Below are 18802 nucleotides of genomic sequence, written 5' to 3'. Positions count from 1 at the left end.
TTTCAAAAAAGCACATCAATCCCAAATTGGCCCATAATAATACAAAAGGAATTTATGTGGAGCAAAAAAATAATTGCAAAAATCCAAAAGGCGACGCGTAGACATTTTCTCAAGAAAGACAAGATTGCTTTCATTAAATGGGTAGGCTTTTCAGATTCCTCACTAGGGGTGAGTTCGGTTTCATTTGCTTCTGTTCAATTTTCTTTTGATTTTTTTCAATTTGGATTTTTTTTCAATTTGGTTTTGTTCGGTTCGGTTTTAGTACGGTTTTGGTTTTTATTTTATTTTATAAAACTTGATACTTTTTTAATATGGAATTTAGAAAAGGCTTGCATTGGTAGACTAATAATAAGAACAAGTGGAAAGTGGGAAGGTAGTTGTATATATACAAGATCATATAAACCAATCCTATTATATTAACAACCTCAATTGCAAAGAAAAATGATCACCGTATCCATTTAAAAAGCAAACAAACAAAGAAGCTCTTCCAAGTTCCAAATCCTTCCAAAACTTTCGTCTATAACCAATGAAATATACTCCCTAATTGAACCAAGTATGCTTCTTGAAAAAGCCCTAGGTTAGTTTCAAACTTGGCAACAAAGTTTCACAAAAGAAACACTATGGGCATACATTCTTAAAGTGTAAAGGGATTCAATTTGGTTCGGTTCAATTCGGTTTCCAAACCTCCAAAACCAAAACCAAACCAATAAAGTTCGGTTCAGTTCGGCTTTTTCTTTTTCAGTTTGATTTTTTTTCGATTTTCGGTTTTTCGGTTTCGGTTCGATGTTCGGTCCAATTTTTTTCGGTTTTTTGAACCCACCCTTATTCCTGGCCCAGCTTAGCATCCTTAAAGGTTCAAGTAGCTGACAACAAATGCTCAAAGCTCCTCTGCTCGTGGCATGGAAAAGTCAAAGGTATTAACAATAGGGTTAATTACTAAATCCTATATGCTAATACATTCTAATTGAATATCACCTTTATTAAGTAAGGAATTTCTATCACAATCAATCAGAGATATTCCCATCACCATCCTAAGATATTATCTCCTAATTGATATCTTGGGAATATTATTGCCTCGCGCATCTTACATATGACATATCTTTGCCAATAGGATGCCGTCATGTGTAGTGCAAAACTCGAACCCCATGGTTGGCAACCTTCTCCTACAAATACCTCAATCTCCATTAATTTTCGGTAAGTTTTTTGCTACGCATACAAACCCTAAATAATCAGTATTTTCAAGCGAACTAACTTAAGCATCAGAAATCTATTGGTCAAATCCCCCACTTGGTGGGCGTGTGATGCTTTAGTCTTTAATGTGTTGATTATTTTGTAAGTATATATTTGTCAAGACAGAAAACAGTGGATTATTGCTACCACAATTTCTACTTATGAAAAAATGCATAGTTGCATACTTATTCCAAATACGAAGACTACGAAAGCATCTTTGAGTCTTTAGTTCACCCCCAATTGGAAGTCTCATAATCTTCCACACAAAATCAAACTAATTATTATCCCACAATCACAAATCATGACAAATTTTACCACACACGAGTATAAAATCTTGGATTTCCCTTTAACCTCCACAAAATCTTCCCCCACAAGGGTGAAAAAATCGCCGCAGATACTGGAACAAATCCACCATTTGGACGAATAAGGGCAATTTTGTCATTTTGACCACTATTTAAGTATCCACCATGCGCATTCGTCCTACACTGGCTTCACCTCTCTCTCTAGCGCCTTTTCTCGAGCGGGTCACCCGCACCACTTTCCGGCCACTATCGCCGGAAATACCACCGGAGATCAAACTCCGACCAGTGTCCGTCGATAAATTCAAACTGTTGGAACCATCTAAACGCCGCTTTTGACTGTTGGAGGGTGTGAGAGTGACAGAGAGAGAGCTCTCACAAAATCACAATCAAACGCCACAAACCACATAAGCCGGACCGCGTTCATGGTGACACGGTGTCGTTTCGCTAGTAGGCCGACGAGACGACGCCGTTTGGCGGTGAGATTTTGAATTGGGAACAGGGGGCGTGGATAAGTCAGGGGTATGGGGAAGGTGGCGGTGGGATTGGCGGTTGGGGTGGCGGTGGCGGCGTGTGCGGTGGCGACGATGGTGGTGGGTCGGAGGATAAGGAGCAGAAGGAAGTGGGGAAGAGTGTTTGGGGTCTTGAAGGACCTGGAGCTAAGCTGTGAAACCACAGTGGGGAGGTTGAGGCAGGTGGTGGACGCCATGGCGGTGGAGATGCACGCTGGCTTGGCCTCTGACGGTGGCTCCAAGCTCAAAATGCTGCTCACTTTTGTGGATAAACTACCCGATGGGTAATAGTTTTGAATGCTCCACTTGATTTTCTTCTTCCATGGGGATTTTCTTTTATCTGTTTAATCAATTAGGTTTTGGTTTTTTGGTGGTTTTAGATGGTAATGTTGTATTTGATGAAAATTTGGGTGGTTCTGTTAATCGGGATTTTTTTCTTTCTTTTTCTAATTGGATTTTAATGGGTTTATTGTTTATGTTTTGTTGCGTTTCTTTGATTATTTGGGGCAAGAAAGTAACTTTATTTTAATGTTTTCATATTTAGGGATGTATTTGATTGGAGATTACTTGGTTTGATGATTTATTATTTTGTTACAATTCTCTTACTGTCATAGTTCTTTTTCAATTTATCTTGTGTTACTGTAGTTTCGTTCCCCCCACTTTTGTATGCATTTCGTATTACTATCTGATGTGTGTCGTCGAATAGTTCTCTCGTTTATATTTCTTAGCAAAGGTGCTATTTTGGAATTGTTGGATATTGGTCTTCTTTCTGCCCTTCGTCTCAGTTGAACTGATATTCAAGTTCTTCGATTGGGATGATTGAACTGACATTCAAGTTCTTCAATTGGGATGTTGGTTTTCTTATTTTTTAAATTTTATAGTCGTCCTTGATGTTTTGACGTTCGACACTAATTGATCAATCCAATCAGTATTGTGCTTGGGCATAAGTTTGTTTCTTGAAAATTTACCAATATGACTTCGAGAATCGAAAGGGTTCTTTCTTCCATTTCCTTCTGTTCTCACGCTGATATAGTAAAAGTCTTTATGAGTGTGGTTTTAAGATTCAATGTATTGCTCATCTAGAAGTATTTGACTTTTCATTTTGTATTAACCTCAAAATCTATTCCACAGTACTTTCACATTCAGTTATGTCATGTTTGGATGAAAATTTCATCTAACTTTGGACTCGATTGTTAAATATGCACTACAAGAACACTACCAATGAACTACTCAAGCACTACAAAACACTACAAATGCACTCTAACTTTTGTACTGCATTCCTAACAATTTTAGCCTAAGTTACATGGAGCTCTAAAGTCCCTCATTTAAACACACTATCATAGTTTTCAACTAGGACATGATTGTGCCATTTATTGGTGACACTGTTGGCCATCAGCTTAGACATAAATATAGTTGATAAGTCATTATTTACTTAGAAATATATACTATCCTGTTTTACGTCCATATCAATTATCCGTCCAGCTTGCCAATGATTGATGCAATGTCTTGTTGTCAATAAAATGACCCATTGCCTCTGAATCTATAATTTGAAAATGTGTTCCAGTATATGATGTTTGTAATGGTGATGATATTGTGTACAATAATAGCGTGAAAGTCTTGTGTGGCTGTTGTGATGGCTGTATTTTGGTTGGTGTGGATAACCAAATAAAAGATTTTTTTATTTTTTTTAAATATGGTGGGGTGGGTATGGAGCTTTTGTTGGATACAGTTTGATTTTGGACTTCTTTATATAGGCTTTGGTTTCTGTTGAGTTTCAAGAGGTACTATTCTTCTTGATGATGCAAATTGGCAGGATGTTGTCATTTAATATTATGTTTAGCTTAGCTTTGGTGATAGGTTTCCTGTTAATCTTATTGACAGTGCTTAAAGTTTCTCTATTGCTGGACAGTTTGTTGATTCTGCATGTGCATAGTCTTTTAGTTCTTTATAAGTATTGTTTCTTGTTAAAAAAGAAAATGAGATTGATTAGTTTTATTTTTTATCTTATGGGTCAGGAGCGAAAAAGGAACTTATTATGCACTAGATCTTGGCGGTACTAACTTTAGGGTCTTGCGGGTTAAGCTTGGAGGTACAAGGTCCTCTACCTTGGAACATGATGTACATCAACAAGATATTCCTCAAAATTTGATGACTGGGACAAGCGAGGTAACTGAATTTGTACATTCAGATATCTATAACTGCGTAGCACATACTTGAAAACTCTCAACGTTCTACCGTTAGTGTCATGAAGCTGATATATCTCAATTGCCTGCAGGTTCTATTTGATTTTATTGCTTCATCAGTAAAGGAGTTTGTTGAAAGAGAAACAGACGATTCTAAGCTTTCGCTGGACAGAAGAAGGGAGCTTGGATTTATGTTCTCTTTTCCAGTGAAACAAACCTCTGTTTCATCAGGCACTTTATTAAAATGGACAAAAGGGTTTGCGATTGAAGACATGGTTAGTTGCATGGTGTCCAGTATATTGTACTTCAACAAAACTCAACTATTATAGGGAACTTTGTGAAGGCAAGAGTATAGTTGCTTGAAAAAATATCTTATTGCTGATGCATAACAAATCTTACATGGATCACTATTTTAATCAGTTTGAGGTTCATTTTTTAGGTTGAGTTTTGATTTGTGCATGATCCAGAAAGCTGATTCCATGTGGTCCAAACCAAATACCAAAAAAGAAAAAAAAACCAAATAATCATCTTGATTTTGTTTAATTGTATCAACTAAGACATGTCGTAAAAAGGATTTGATGATTTTGGAATTTTCTTAATAAGTTGTTTTTTAGTAAATTATGTGTGCAGGAGCTTCCCCCCTTCTCACCTGATATATGCGTGCTTTAAAATGTTTTGTTAGATTGGAAAAGAGGTTGCAGGATGCTTGGAGAAAGCAATGACCAAGAAGGGTCTAAATATGAGTGTGGCAGCACTTGTAAGATTGCTGTTTCTCATCTTTAAATAATATTACTTATTGTAAATTCCTATTAGATTAAATTTGTGCTAACATGGGATTTGTTTAAGTGGAAAAAATGTTCTAGAAATTTTATCTTTGAAATAGAAAATATTGTTTTAAGGGGAAAATTCTTAATATTGTCTCTGCTACATATACTGTAGTCCCTAAATCACATGGGAGGCTAGTTGATCACTGTAATAAATTCACTATATGTTTGGTGGTATTATTGTTATGCCTATACGTCTTTTATCGAATTGAAAATTATGCCTGGACTCTTGAATTTCTTTTGTATAGACTACTCTTCTTAGGAAAAGCAATTCATTGAACGAAAACTATTAAGTGGTTTTTATAAAAGGAAAGGGTAACGGCTTCTGATGTGGAACCCTAAACTCAGTATTTTTGCATTGTAACTTGTGAACATAAAAATATCCTTGTATTTTATCAATTATGTAACTTTTGCGGGCATGTGCCCCTGTACAATTATTTGTATGATTCTGATTACTGCTTTGGATGTAAAATCTGTAAACATAGTTCTTCTTTTCCTTTAACCAGGTCAATGACTCTGTGGGAACATTATCACTTGGACATTATCACGACACAGACACTGTTGCTGCAGTAATAATTGGAACTGGCACTAATGCCTGTTATTTGGAAAGGACAGATGCTATAATTAAGTCTCAAGGACTACTTACAGCATCTGGAGGCATGGTATCTATTATCTTGTATCCCTTCTTATATACATGCATATGTTTATATAATTTATTCCTTTACCTTGATGAGATGGTGCTTTTTTCAACCATCTGTTCACATGAGATTGTTGTTTTGAAATAATATTTAATTGTTCTTTATTAGGTTGTCAATATGGAATGGGGAAATTTTTGGTCTTCTCATTTACCAAGAACTGTGTATGATACTGAATTAGATGCTGATAGCCCTAATCCAAATGATCAGGTAAGATTCATTTTATTACTCGTGTTATTATTGATTTTGCAGTTGTTGAATCAAATATGATGTTTTAGAATCTCATTTAGTCAAAGAACTTTTGAACAGGGTTTTGAAAAATTGATATCGGGAATGTACCTGGGCGATGTTGTTAGGAGAGTGATTGTCAGAATGTCACAGGAGTCGGAAATTTTTGAGCCTATATCTTCCAAGTTATATATGCCTTTCATTTTGAGGTATTCTCTCTCTGCGCCATTTGCTGATACAGTTTCGTTTTATTGGCTGAATTGCAAAATGCCATTAGAATAATTAGTTAATATTGATATGATCATTGTTCTAAAATCCCCGCCTAGGCGCTTGGCGGTTGGTCACCGCCACAATTAACCCCTAGGCGTTTAAAGAAAAATAAGCAAGGGCACCTAGACCTGCCTAGGCGCTTGCCTAGCCTGCCTAAACCCACCTAGATCGCCTAGGTCGCATCTCTCACTTGTACACAAAATAGATAACTTCTTCTAGGCAGCCGTCTAGCCTGTCTAAACCCACCTAGACCGCCTAGGTCGTGACTCTCACTTAGACAGAAAATAGATAACTTTCATTTTACATTTTATTTTTTTTCAATAAATTCTAAGAGACTTGTTGGATACTTGGATGAACACATTATACATGCTTGTTCCCCATATTTTCAATTTGTTCTAGTACTTTATAATTTATGTATTCCAATACAATTATATTTTTCTCTAGTGTAGGCATATTTTTATATGTTCATGTTATATACAACTTTTTTCTGAAAACATTAGAAAATTTTGACTGGCAAGTTTCGGTAATGTTATCATGCGTTGAAGGCTTAATGTGAAAATACTATGCAATATCAATTTATGTGATTTCTCCATCTTCACAAAAGCATTTAAAATTGAACCTTATATTATGCTCAGGACGATCAAGCTTCTAATATTGTTTGTAAACGTTAGAAGTATGAAGTGAAATGATGGGAAATTAGAGATGTATTGCAAGATAGTTTATCCCCTGTTATATGTAACAAACTCCCTATTGGTAATTGTTGTGGATCTCTTCTGCATGTTTCCCAAGCCCCGTTACGTATTGTAAGCATCTGTGGCATTAGGGCATTTCCTACGATTTGCTTCTAAGTAAAATGTTGGAAAATTCTATTATACAACCGGAGTCAATTGTCTTCTTTTAAAAATACTATTCTTCGGTGTATATTTTCCAGGACGCCGTTGATTGCTGCAATGCATGAGGATGACTCTCCAGACTTGGAAGAAGTAGGACGCATTTTAAGAGAAAACCTGGAGGTAGACGAGACACAATCTATTCATATTGATTCTTTCCATCAAGGATTTCTAGTTTCTAACAGAATATTGTTTGGTGATCTGGCCATTTCAGATTCCGGATGTCCCTCTGAAGGTCCGAAAGCTCATAGTCAAGGTGTGTGACGTTGTGACGCGCAGGGCTGCTCGATTGGCAGCTGCTGGTATTGTGGGGATCTTAAAGAAGATTGGCCGGGATGGGAGTGGTGGAATCACAGGCGGAAGAAGTAGAAGCGATCACAGAATGAGAAGAACGGTTGTGGCAATGGAGGGGGGTTTGTATACAGAATATACAATGTTTAGAGAGTACTTGCATGAAGCGTTGACGGAAATATTAGGCGAAGATATTGCGAAACATGTCGTACTCATCAAGGTCACGGAGGACGGATCGGCCACGGGAGCAGCTCTGCTAGCTGCTTCACGTTCATCCTACCCAGTGGATAACGTACGGTTGCTATGATTATATATATATATATATATATACGTATACCCCCCTGCAATTGTAGATTTCATTTTCCATAGGTGACATCTGTTTGTGTAAAAGGAAAGTTTGTCCATATTTTCCTTATAAATTTTTTTTGTAAATGTGTATGCTTATGCTACCAATGGAAATGGAAATCAATGTAATTCTTTGAAATGGCAGGACTAATGGATGACCTACTTTCGGAAAATTCTAAGAATTCTCAACTGGGTTGTTAAAAAGCGCTACAAGAAAATTACCGAAAAATTACTCAAAACACTAGAAAGCTAATACTAAAATGCTACAAATCCAACAAAGTATAAATAAAAAATGTCTGGACTTGTTGCACCTTGTATATGAAACCCTATTCTATACAAACGTAATGATGACACCGGCTGCAGAGAAACCGTTGAAGAATAAGATTCCGGTGAAGGAAGCATGGCGACAAAACCCGTCAAGCCCAACACCACCACCAAACCTGGTGCTCGAACGACCCCACTCCACCACCACCATCACCAACCTTCCAAGGCTCAAGCCCATCTTTAACCTTCTAGACAGTCGAATCCTGCTGCAAAGACATGTATGGTGAAGCAGCCTTCTACACAGCAGCGTACTGACTCCTCCGGATCCACCCCAACCCCCCTCCCTTCCAAGCTCCTCCCACTGACAACTCCTGAGCAATTTAGACAATATTCTCAGAGACCCTCAGCGCCGTTCGCCTTCTCGAACTCAAGAGAGGAAGCTGGAGAACCACTTCAATAGCTTGAACAATGATGATCCCAACATACAAGAACACTTTCAGTTGGAGATAACTGATGCTACCGATTATTTCCATTCCATGGGCGGCTCAATGGACCGCGCAACTTTGGTGTGTGAAAGCATTGCAAGGAAGATTTTCCCCTGAAATTGTACCTAGGCCTCGAGATCCAACAGTGGCTGATGGAGGAGATTGTGGACCCCTTCAAATGTGCTCATAGAACTGACATTGAGGCCAATTGAGCGAGAGCCCTGCTCCTGCTTAGCTGAGAAGTATTTGAAGGACTTGAAAGCCTCGGGTGGCAACTCCTCAAACTCCAAGATGATATATCCGCAGGTGCCCTGCTCACACAATATCACGCACTATGTGACAGATTATGACTTGCGTGAAGTGGCTGAGCTTCAGTGGCAGGCAGTGGTTGAGCACATGTATTTGAAGCAGGGGAAATTAAAAAACTACCTGGCTGTGTATGACAGGGCAATCTTGACTGACCAAGCCAATGATGTGGCTTTGGCTTTGGCTTTGACAGTGTTGGTGTTCGATCTGGGTGGGGCACCATGGAAAAGAAAGGCCTTCACTTTTGGTCGAAACCCTCGGCTGTTTACCATACAAGACCGTGATCTTAGGTCCAAGAGCGCCTTTGTGAGGAGAATGGACGAAATGGTTGATGTGACGTGAAGACATTTGAAGCTTGAGCGATGATCAAAAGGGTGTTTGTGTCTCCTACGCCCCAAAGCCATCTCTGCCAAATAGTATCAAGATCTTGTTGTCTCCTACTGCCTTTACTGTTTTCCTTCCATTAAACCTCTTCAGCATTCAACTCGCTGCTGGGAAGCTGAATATCTGCTGGCGAGAAGACAATATATCCCAGCTTCTTTATGGGAAAACTGGCAGACATTGTCAAGCAAAGATTACCGATCAAAGGGGTCGGTGGAGATTTACAATCGAAACAACCTCTTCTCTTGGTGATGTATTGTTTTCCAGCAACTGGACAGTCTCCTAGAAAGATTGTTCAAGTTTAGTCCTGTGCTTCATGGACTACCAACGAAGCTGGTTAATTTGATGGAGAATGGTGATTTACAACAGCAAAACAAAAACTTGTTAAAATGATTAACTGGTTATTTTGAATGTTTTCAAAGAGGAGAAAGAACATGATTCGTAAAGGAAATAACAGATTGAGTTATGCAACATCAGGTTATATCATATGAAGCTACCACGGAGAGTTAAACTAAAACAATTAAGCAACGGAGAGTTATCCCAAGATAACCTAGTAATTTGTTTACCTTGACCAGTAATTTGTTTATCCAGTTTTAAATCTTAGTCAGGGATATGCTTAAGAAATGTTTTAATTTGATTTCAAATTTTCCCATCTAAAATAAAATGATATTAAGTGTTGGTAAATTATAAAACAACGGTAAAGATTTTGTCTCTTATACACCAATTAGGCAGTAAATTACTTGATAAAATAACAAAAGCAACCCACAATCAAAAGAGTGAGACACACAGACAAATTTAAAACCACAAACCCATTCAAGGTCATTTCTTTGCCTCCATTTCCTTAGCAACCAAAGACAAAATAACAGAACACCAAACAAAGACAACGGAGCTGAATTTAATGAAACAATAGACTTGGTTTTACCTTTAACATACTTATGGTGCACAAGATACTGATGAAGCCTCAAAGAATTTGGAAGATATTTAAACTTTTTGGATATTGTTTTAATACTTTCTCGTGAACCAAGTGGTAACCTTCAAGCTATACCCTGCAAAACAAATCTACGGATCAGAATGTTTAGCTCCAAGTGTATATATATTATACATACATATATGTGCATGTGCATGTGTGTGCCCACACGTGTGTACTAGCAGGCTCTAGTCCAAACTCAAGATTGTTCACAAGGAAATGTGCCAGATAAGATATGTATGAATGGGAAAAAGAAAAGTGTGTAGATGGGTATATCTACTTCAGAAACAGATAAAATTTACACCTCGAATGAATTAGCCATATGATGCATGGATTTGTGTTAGGGAACGCATCAATAAATGATAGGATATCTAACCAAATGAATCTGAGATTTTAGATACAAACTTGCCTTATGATCTTCACAAATGCTTGTAAACTTGGTGGAAGCACTGAAGCTACAATCAGCTTACGGAATATCCTTAATGAGAATCAGTGCTGAAGCTACAGAGCACAACATCATATCCTTAGTTTCTAAGGCTTGTTGTGTGACAAAAACATCCAATTATTATTCTGGTACAGGTGATATTGGTGGAGGGAGGGGATTCAATCAGAATATCTCAGGTGCAGGGGGTCAACGCTTTAACCCACTTGAGCTACAAGCCCCTTGCGACATCCAATTCTTTTTTAAAAACAACATAGAGTATCAGTATCATGTCCCATTAAGTCCCTCAGTCAACATTCTATTTGTCTCAGGATGAAGCTGGCAACCCATTTTCTCCATGACTGTTAGCAGCTCTGATCCTCTATTTAAATGGCCCCTCTTAATCAAACCATCAAGGAGAAGTTTCCAAGCTACTTCATCATAGTTATACCCACAGCGAAGCATGCTACAAAAAACTTCCTTAGCCTTCTCGTCATTCTCTTCATCAAAAAGGCCACTTACAAGCAACTTGCACGACTCTAATGCTGGTAAATAACCATGCTCAATCATAGTATGCACTAGAATTGCTGCTTCTCCATACACATGCATCTCACAGCAACAATTAACAAGAGAATTATAAATATCTTCGTTGGGAGAAATACCCATATCTCTCATATGATCATATAACCTCTGGGCCACTTCCAAGTTTCTCTCTTTGCAAAGTCTTACTATAAGCTCGCCATAGGTGTTCATATTGGGAGCACAACCATGTCCAACCATCTTCTCAAATAGCTCCAAAGCAATTTCAAAATCCATGGTCTTCCATATATCAGTGATATTTCCAGAGACATTCAACATTATATCGAGACCCACTGCTTTGCTGTTTGTCATGACGAACTTCTTATTTGAGAGATATTTGATTAGAAAGGAATAGGTACGATGACAAGGCTCACAACCAGAATCAAACATGCGCTTAAGAACATCAAACGCACAATCAATTAATCCCATACGGACATATCCATCAATTAAAAATGTGTAAGTCAACGAATCTGCAGAAATTCCTTCTCCATTCATCTTACTCATCAGCTTCTCCGCTTCATTTATATTCCCTAACGCACAATATGCCTGAATTAATGTGTTGTAAGTAATTAGAGTAGGCTTGTTACCGACAGAGACCATTTTATTGAGAAGCTGATGAGCACGATCAAAGTCACCTTCTTTCAGAACATGATTAATTAAAATATTATAATGAGGGACTGTAGGCTTCACACCTATACATAACATCTTTTCCATGACTGAGGATGCTTCTATCATTTTTTTCTCTTTGAAAAGCCCATGTATCAAGGCATTGATAGCATATGAATTTGGCAAACAATCCTCAGCAAGCATACTATCAAATAGAGAAAGGGCATCATCGATTTTCCCAATCTTGCAGTAACCATCAATTAAAGCAGTAAACATCTCTGTACTTGACTTGATGCCATTCTTCTTGAGAGTATCAAACATGGTTTGAGCTTCCTGTAATCTCTTCCACTTACAGAGACCATCGATGAAAATACAGTAAGTAATCTGGTCAGGAGCCAAACCACTATGAGTCATCAAATTAAGCAACCTATGAGCACTATCGAAATGACCTCCTTTACACTGGCCATGGAGTAATGAGTTATATGTAACCAAGTTTGGTGAGAGCTTCCGTTCAAGCATGTTGTTAAGCAGTGCCATTGCCTGGTGCACATTATTCCTTTTACACAACCCGTCAATCAATACACTGAATGTGTGAACATCTGGGCAACAAACATTTGATTCCATCAAAGCCAAAATCTCAAGTGCAGCCTCAACTGTTCCCTCCTTGCAATACCCATTTATTAATGCATTGTATGTGACAACATTAGGACTCAATCCTTTCTCCAGCATCTGATTTAGCACCTTTCTAGCATAATCAAGCTTATTTTCCTTACACATGCTATCAATGAGCACACAATAAGTATATACATTGGGTTCACAACCCTTCTCTATCATCTCTTTAAATAGATTAATTGCTTCTAGTTTCCTTCTTGATCCACACAATGCATGAATAAGAACCGTATATGTTCTCACATTAGGAAAACAATTATCGCCCCCCTGCCCCATGTGAGAGAACAACTTGAGTGCCTCATCAATGCGATGAGCCTCACAAAACCCCCAAATTAAATAATTATACGAAACCACGTCTCTTGGACAGCCCTTATCCGGCATTACCTCAAAAATCTTAAAAGCATTATCCACATCCTTGTTCCTACAATGCCCCATTATCAATGAACTGTATGTAAAACTAGTGGGGTTAAAACCTGCCTGCACTATCTTACTGACATACAAATTGGCCCCGGCCACATTTCCCAATTTACAATAAGCAACCACCATGGTATTCAACGTAACAATATCCGGCGGAATCTTGTCGGCCAACATTTCCAAAAACACAGTTTTCACATCATCAATTAGTAAAAACTTAGACACAGATATTAGGAGCCAGTTGTAGGACCTGAGAGTGAGCTTGAACTCGACGAAACCAGAACCGCCGTTGTTCATCCGGCGCAACAGGTCGAGCACAAAGTGGGCGTCCTCAGGCGAATCGCAGGCCTTGAGCATCGAAATCCGGATCTTCTCGGCGGCATCGAGCCAGCGATTGGGAAGCAGAATGTTGAGGAGCAATGAGGAATGAGAGTGGACGGTGTGCTTGTATCGGGGGATTTCGGCGATCCAGCGGAAGAAGGAGAGGGCAATTTGGGGGTGGAGGTTGCGGGCGAAGAGGGAAGAGACATGGGAAGGGGATATGGAGGGGATTAGGTTTCTGAGGGAAGGGTGTTTCTGCCAATTCCGGTGAGAGAGGACGGCGAAGAGCTCGGAAGAGATATCGGGCGGCGGTGTTGCGGTGGCGAGTGAAGACAAGGGTTTGAGGAGGAGGAGGAGGGTTTGGCGCGTGGTGATCACCGCCGTCAGTTCTCTTCTCATCATCATATTCGTGAGTTTTCCACTAGTAGCTTCCGCTGTATGAAGTTTCCGCTATTTTACGCTTTGTACCAGCATGCTCAGCGAATTGTGCCGTCTAAAATATCCATAATATCTCGATATTTTCATCTAAATTTTCATGTTTTTGGATTACCGTTATTTTTTTTGATAATCGATATTTCCGATATCATCGATATTTTAGACCTTACTAAGTCACTCATGTATCTTACCATGCATGTATAAAGTGTAAAATATTGTACTAATTCATTATATATAAATGATTACAGTGTGTTTAAACTTCTTTTATTAATTACTACATATTTTCTACACTCATAATGTTTGTCAGCTCGCTATATAATCAACTTAAATCAGTTATATCTATCATGCAATGCATTTCCTTCCAATTTTTTGTGATAAACTAATAGATAATTGACTAAATAAACATCCTGTAAAGTTTTAATAAAAATTTCCAAGTTTTTCTTACAATTTCCGTGGTTTTTATTCAATTTTTATCGATATCGATAATATCCCGATATTTCCATCGAAATTTTCGTGTTTTTGGACTATCGATATTTCCGATATCATCGATATTTTATATTTTGGTCCTTAGTATCTTTGATTTCTATTTTACTTTAATTCTTTAAAATTTATAAGAGTATTAGCCGTGATGTCGAAAGATAAATGTAAAATGTTGTTAGATTTTTCCTTCTTCTAACTCATATATATTTTTGTTATAAATGACATTAGTAGGACTCATTTTTAAAAAGAAATCAATTAAAATAATTTTTCATGATTTATAATTGATGCATTAATAGAACACATACAAATAATTAAAGAATTAATTAACATCACCTTTTTTATTTTGTCAAATTTGACAGAAAAGGACTCATATGTCAAACCATGTAAAATTGATATATCGGTTGGAGTTTCTTTCTACCTTCAAATTTAATTGCGTGATATTTCACTTAGGATTTGACATATCCACCGGAGATGGTCTAAGTTGTCATTTTGCTCCCTAAAATTTGATTTTAATTCTGTTTTGCATCCTAAAATTCAAAAGTCACCTCACGACTTTACTTCTTAGAACTCGATTTCGATCGCACTCTATCTCCTGAAGCTCAAATCAATTTACATCTTGAAACTAAGTATTCACTCCAAACAAGACATGACACACCCCGACTTAAATCAGGGTATGCTGGGCGTCACGTGACGGTGACGTAGTCATGTGCACAGTGCGGAAGCAATAAAGATATAAGGAATTACGAATAAACAAAAAAAAAACAAATCAACTAGAGTACTAGATAAGATAAGGTGTAAGTGCAAGATTAAGTGTGAAATACATAATCGGAGCATAAATAACCTAAGTGCAATCAAGTAGGACAAGTACTAATTATACAACACCCAAGGGTGATCCTACATTGTGATGTTCTGTCAGAACCCCCATCGAAATCCTTGTGATCCACCAAAGCACTTCTACCAAAAACCTGGAGGGGCGTAAAACAGAAAGTGTGAATGGGCAAAAACAAAGTTTTTCAAAATCATTTCATTTCTCAAAAGTTTTAACCCCTCACCGTAAAACCTGTATAATTTTCTCAGAAAAATATAATATATGCTATATCAGAATTCATGCTCAGGATGAAATCTGTTGACGCACAAAATCAGTGAGGACTTTGGTACAACAAAAAGTGTTAAGTTTGTGACCTTCGCTAGATTGCTCTGGTCACTAGTGTGGATAAGTATGTAAATGGATAGAGACAGGGAAGCAAACACAAGATGTACGTGGTTCACCCAGATTGGCTACGTCCACGGAGTAGAAGAGTTCTCATTAATTGTGAAGGGTTTACACAAGTACATAGGTTCAAGCTCTCATTTTGTGAGTACTAGTGAATGATTTAGTACAAATAACATTAGGAAATATTGTGAGAGAATGATCTCTATTTATAGAAGAGAGTTTCTAGTTTCATTCTGACATTGACACGTGTCGTGTTGTGATTGGCTTCTGATGTTGACACGTGTCGCGCTATGATTGGCTTCTGATGTCGACACGTGTCGCGATATGATTGGCCTCCTGGTTGGAGGGAAACTATTTTGGGTCCTTGACAGTATAACGTTGACCGGTGCTCAATAGTTTCGGGATTGGTCAAGTATAGTACAAACAGTGCTCCCCTAAGTTCTCGAGTGAGGGAAGCTCCTCGGTTGGGGACTTGCAAGATCCAAGCCGCTGAGTAATCACGAAACTTCTAAGTACCGAAGTGTGGTATCGTCTTCACTTGCCTTATCTGTCTCATAGGTAGATGTGGCATCTTCTCTTGAAGTACTTTTCCTCCATCCAGGGGTGGTATCTTTAACCGGTGGAGATGCACAAGGTAATGTATCAATTTGACTTGAAATTTACTTGTAGTTTCAGGCTTGGTTAAGCGCGATACAAACCATGTAGTAGGAGTCCCCCAAGTCGCCGAGCTAGGAGATTTACCGAAGGAGGTAACAGACAAGGTACGCAATTAGACTTCTAAGCAAGCAACCTAGATCGGAGGTTCGACTTCGGCTTCCGGTTGATTGTTCTCATTCTCCTTGTGTCGTAAATAGCAACAAGGATAAGGACAAGCAAATAGAGAAGAGATGATATGAGATACTTTTGCTTTTGAAGAAGTAACTTTCCACAGGCTTATTCTTGAACTGAGCTGGAGGGTTTTCTGGTTTCCTCTAGAGTATAAGGCCGACTCAAGAATTTGAGGGTCAAAACAAGTCCATTAAATCTAGAGTACGTTCGACCCTGATGATATGGGATACTTTTGCTGTTGACAAAGTAGTGGATGTATCGGCATGTGTTCTGTTACGTTTGTCTCCACATGCTTCCTTGTATCATTCTCACTTGCCCTATCTGTTCCTCAGGCAGATGTGGTATCTTCTCTAAAAGCATAAGATGTTGAAGATAAGTACTCGAGAGCAATGCTAGGTAAGTAATCAGGCAAGGGGTTCCAGGCAGTCAGTTCCTGACTGGAAGCTTGATTCCAAGTGCTGACTGATTGCTCTATTTCTTCTTGTCTTGCAAGTAAGAACAAGGCCAAAGGAAAAGACAGGGAAAAAACATGATATGGGATACTCTTGCTTTTAACCTTGATGATATGAGATACTTTTGCTCTGGTGCGGCTTGTTTGCAGAGGTATTATCGGGAGGAAAATAAGCTGAGTATTTCGAAAGACTCTGCTAAGAATGCCCTCTCGGATGTGAAGAAAAATTGAGCATTTTTTTTATTTGTAGGTCTACCTGGTTGTCGAGGATAGAGGTCGACATATATAGGAGTCTCCCTAACAACAAGTAATAGTGTTATTCCTTTACCCTTCTTGGTCATAGCAATGTAGGGGGAGCTGCAGGTTTCACATGTTTTAACTTTGTCAGAGTATTTTGAAAAAGTGGTCTGTGGTATCTGGAAAGCTGATGTTGCATGTTAAGATTGCAGACAAGCTTTATTCAAGGAAATCTGGCTCTCGAAGTTCGAAGAGCGGTGCCTCTTCGGTTTTCAAACAAGCAATCCTGTCGGAGATCTGACTCTCGAGATTCAGAGAACGGTGCCTCTTCAATTTTTGAGAAAGCAATCCTGTTGAGAGTCTGACTCTTGAGATTCGGAGAGCAGTGTCTCTTCGATTTTTAAGAAAGTAATCTTGTTGGGAGTCTGGCTCTCGAGATTCAGAGGGAGGTGCCTTTTCAATTTTTGAGCACGTAATCCTGTTGGGAGTCTGACTCTCGAGATTCGGAGAGCGGTGTCTCTTCGATTTTTGAGAAAGCAATCCTGTTGGAAGTCTGACTTTTGAGATTCGGAGAGCAGTGTCTCTTTGATTTTTGAGAAAGTAATCCTGTTGGGAGTCTGACTCTCGAGATTCGGAGGGCGGTGCCTCTTCGATTTTTGAGCAAGCAATCTTGTTGGGAGTGTTTTCTCGAATGTGAGTAAAGGTTGGGCATTTTTGCCAGTCTTCCTTGCCACGAAGCACGGAGGTTGACACACATTGGGACTTTCTAGTTATCAAGCAGTGGTACTGTTCCTTTACCCTTATGGGCAATAGTAGGGTAGCTGGACCTTCAAAATTTATGTGTCTAAACTTTGTCAGAGATCTTTGGCAAATTTATCTGTGGTACCCGAGGAGCTGATGTTGCGTGTGGAAAGTGGTGCCTCTTTGGAATCCGGAGAGTGGTGTCTCTTCGATTTTTGAACTAACGACCATATTGCCCTTTCTTTTAGAAGGGCACCAATTGTGTACAAGAAGTACATTCAGAGAGTTATTGCTTGTAGGAATTTTCCCCTTACTTCAGAGATTTATTGCACCTCATTTCTCCTTCATCATTTCTGAGAATGTCTGGTCCATCCGACCGTCATTTTGACTTGAACTTTGGTGAAGAGGCAGCCATGCCTTCTCAAGACAACATATGGCGCCCATCCTTCTTATCTCCTACTGGTCCTCTTACCGTTGGGGACTCTATGATGAAGAATGATATGACCGCTGCGGTGGTGGCCAGGAACCTTCTCACTCCTAAAGATAACAGATTACTTTCCAAATGGTCTGATGAGTTGGCTGTTAAGGATTCTCTATGTCACAGCCCGTCCCTGATTTTACGAAAATGCACTAGAGGTGAAAGGTTTTTGACTTTCGTTGACCAACGTATAGTGAGAAGTACGAAATTATTTCAGCGTATTCCTGAAATACTCGACAATACGAGCAGAAGAGGATTTGGAGTTACGGTTAAAGTTTTACGGAACTCTAACCTGAGAAGTACTTTTACTTTGGTTAATATATATATATATATATATATATATATTTATAAGTATTATTATTTTATTAGTTATTAGAATTAGAAATGGGAAAAGGAAAGAAAGAAGAAACAGAAAAAAAAAATAGACTGGGCAGAAATGCCCAATCAGGAAAAGAGAGGAGGAAGAGCTCCGGGAGTGAGAGAGAGAGTTGGCAAATTAGGAGAGGAGAGAGGAAGGGCTGACCAACCAGAGAAGAGAGCAGGAGGGAAATGAGGAAGAAGAAGAACTAGCTAACCGGACCTACGACCCGATTCCATATTACGACCCGGTTCTTGACCCAGTCGTATCTCCTTCGTTCGAGGTCCGTTGGAGGTGATTCCGGTGTCTATGGAACGTTCTCAACGAGCCCAACATCCCTGTGGTGGTAGATTATCAAATTTCTTGTCAAATTTATTCGAATTGAAGCCGTACACCCACGG

The 18802-nt window shown here is 38.7% G+C and overlaps 2 protein-coding genes and 1 long non-coding RNA gene across 3 annotated transcripts; 1 reads left to right on the top strand and 2 right to left on the bottom strand.

Annotated features, from left to right (window-relative positions):
• Positions 1–1697: 1697 nt before the first annotated feature.
• LOC126615050 (hexokinase-3-like) lies at positions 1698–7940 on the top strand. The gene is made up of 9 exons (XM_050282767.1): positions 1698–2325; positions 4057–4207; positions 4317–4499; positions 4907–4981; positions 5555–5710; positions 5855–5953; positions 6053–6180; positions 7173–7254; positions 7346–7940. Exons 1-9 carry the CDS (start codon positions 2054–2056, stop codon positions 7727–7729), a joined length of 1530 nt encoding a protein of 509 aa, XP_050138724.1. The 5' UTR covers positions 1698–2053; the 3' UTR covers positions 7730–7940.
• On the bottom strand, positions 7882–10249 carry LOC126615064 (uncharacterized). The gene is made up of 2 exons (XR_007620629.1): positions 10126–10249; positions 7882–9536 (listed from the first exon to the last, which is right to left on the bottom strand). It is a non-coding gene; the product is annotated as an uncharacterized LOC126615064 (long non-coding RNA).
• A 358-nt stretch (positions 10250–10607) lies between these two features.
• LOC126615048 (pentatricopeptide repeat-containing protein At5g65560-like) lies at positions 10608–13629 on the bottom strand. The gene has a single exon (XM_050282765.1). The coding sequence runs from the start codon at positions 13583–13585 to the stop codon at positions 10880–10882; it is 2706 nt and encodes a 901-aa protein (XP_050138722.1). The 5' UTR covers positions 13586–13629; the 3' UTR covers positions 10608–10879.
• Positions 13630–18802: the final 5173 nt, after the last annotated feature.

This window comes from Malus sylvestris, chromosome 3 (assembly GCF_916048215.2).
Source record: "Malus sylvestris chromosome 3, drMalSylv7.2, whole genome shotgun sequence".
Lineage (NCBI taxonomy): Eukaryota > Viridiplantae > Streptophyta > Magnoliopsida > Rosales > Rosaceae > Malus > Malus sylvestris.
This window is presented reverse-complemented; position numbering and strand designations above follow the sequence as displayed.

Coding starts and splice junctions, on each gene's coding strand:
- LOC126615048 (XM_050282765.1), bottom strand. CDS start 13,585: ATGATGATGAGAAGAGAACTGACGGCGGTGATCACCACGCGCCAAACC.
- LOC126615050 (XM_050282767.1), top strand. CDS start 2,054: ATGGGGAAGGTGGCGGTGGGATTGGCGGTTGGGGTGGCGGTGGCGGCG. Junction 2,326..4,056: donor GTGGATAAACTACCCGATGG/GTAATAGTTTTG, acceptor CTTATGGGTCAG/GAGCGAAAAAGGAACTTATT. Junction 7,255..7,345: donor TTTTAAGAGAAAACCTGGAG/GTAGACGAGACA, acceptor TGGCCATTTCAG/ATTCCGGATGTCCCTCTGAA.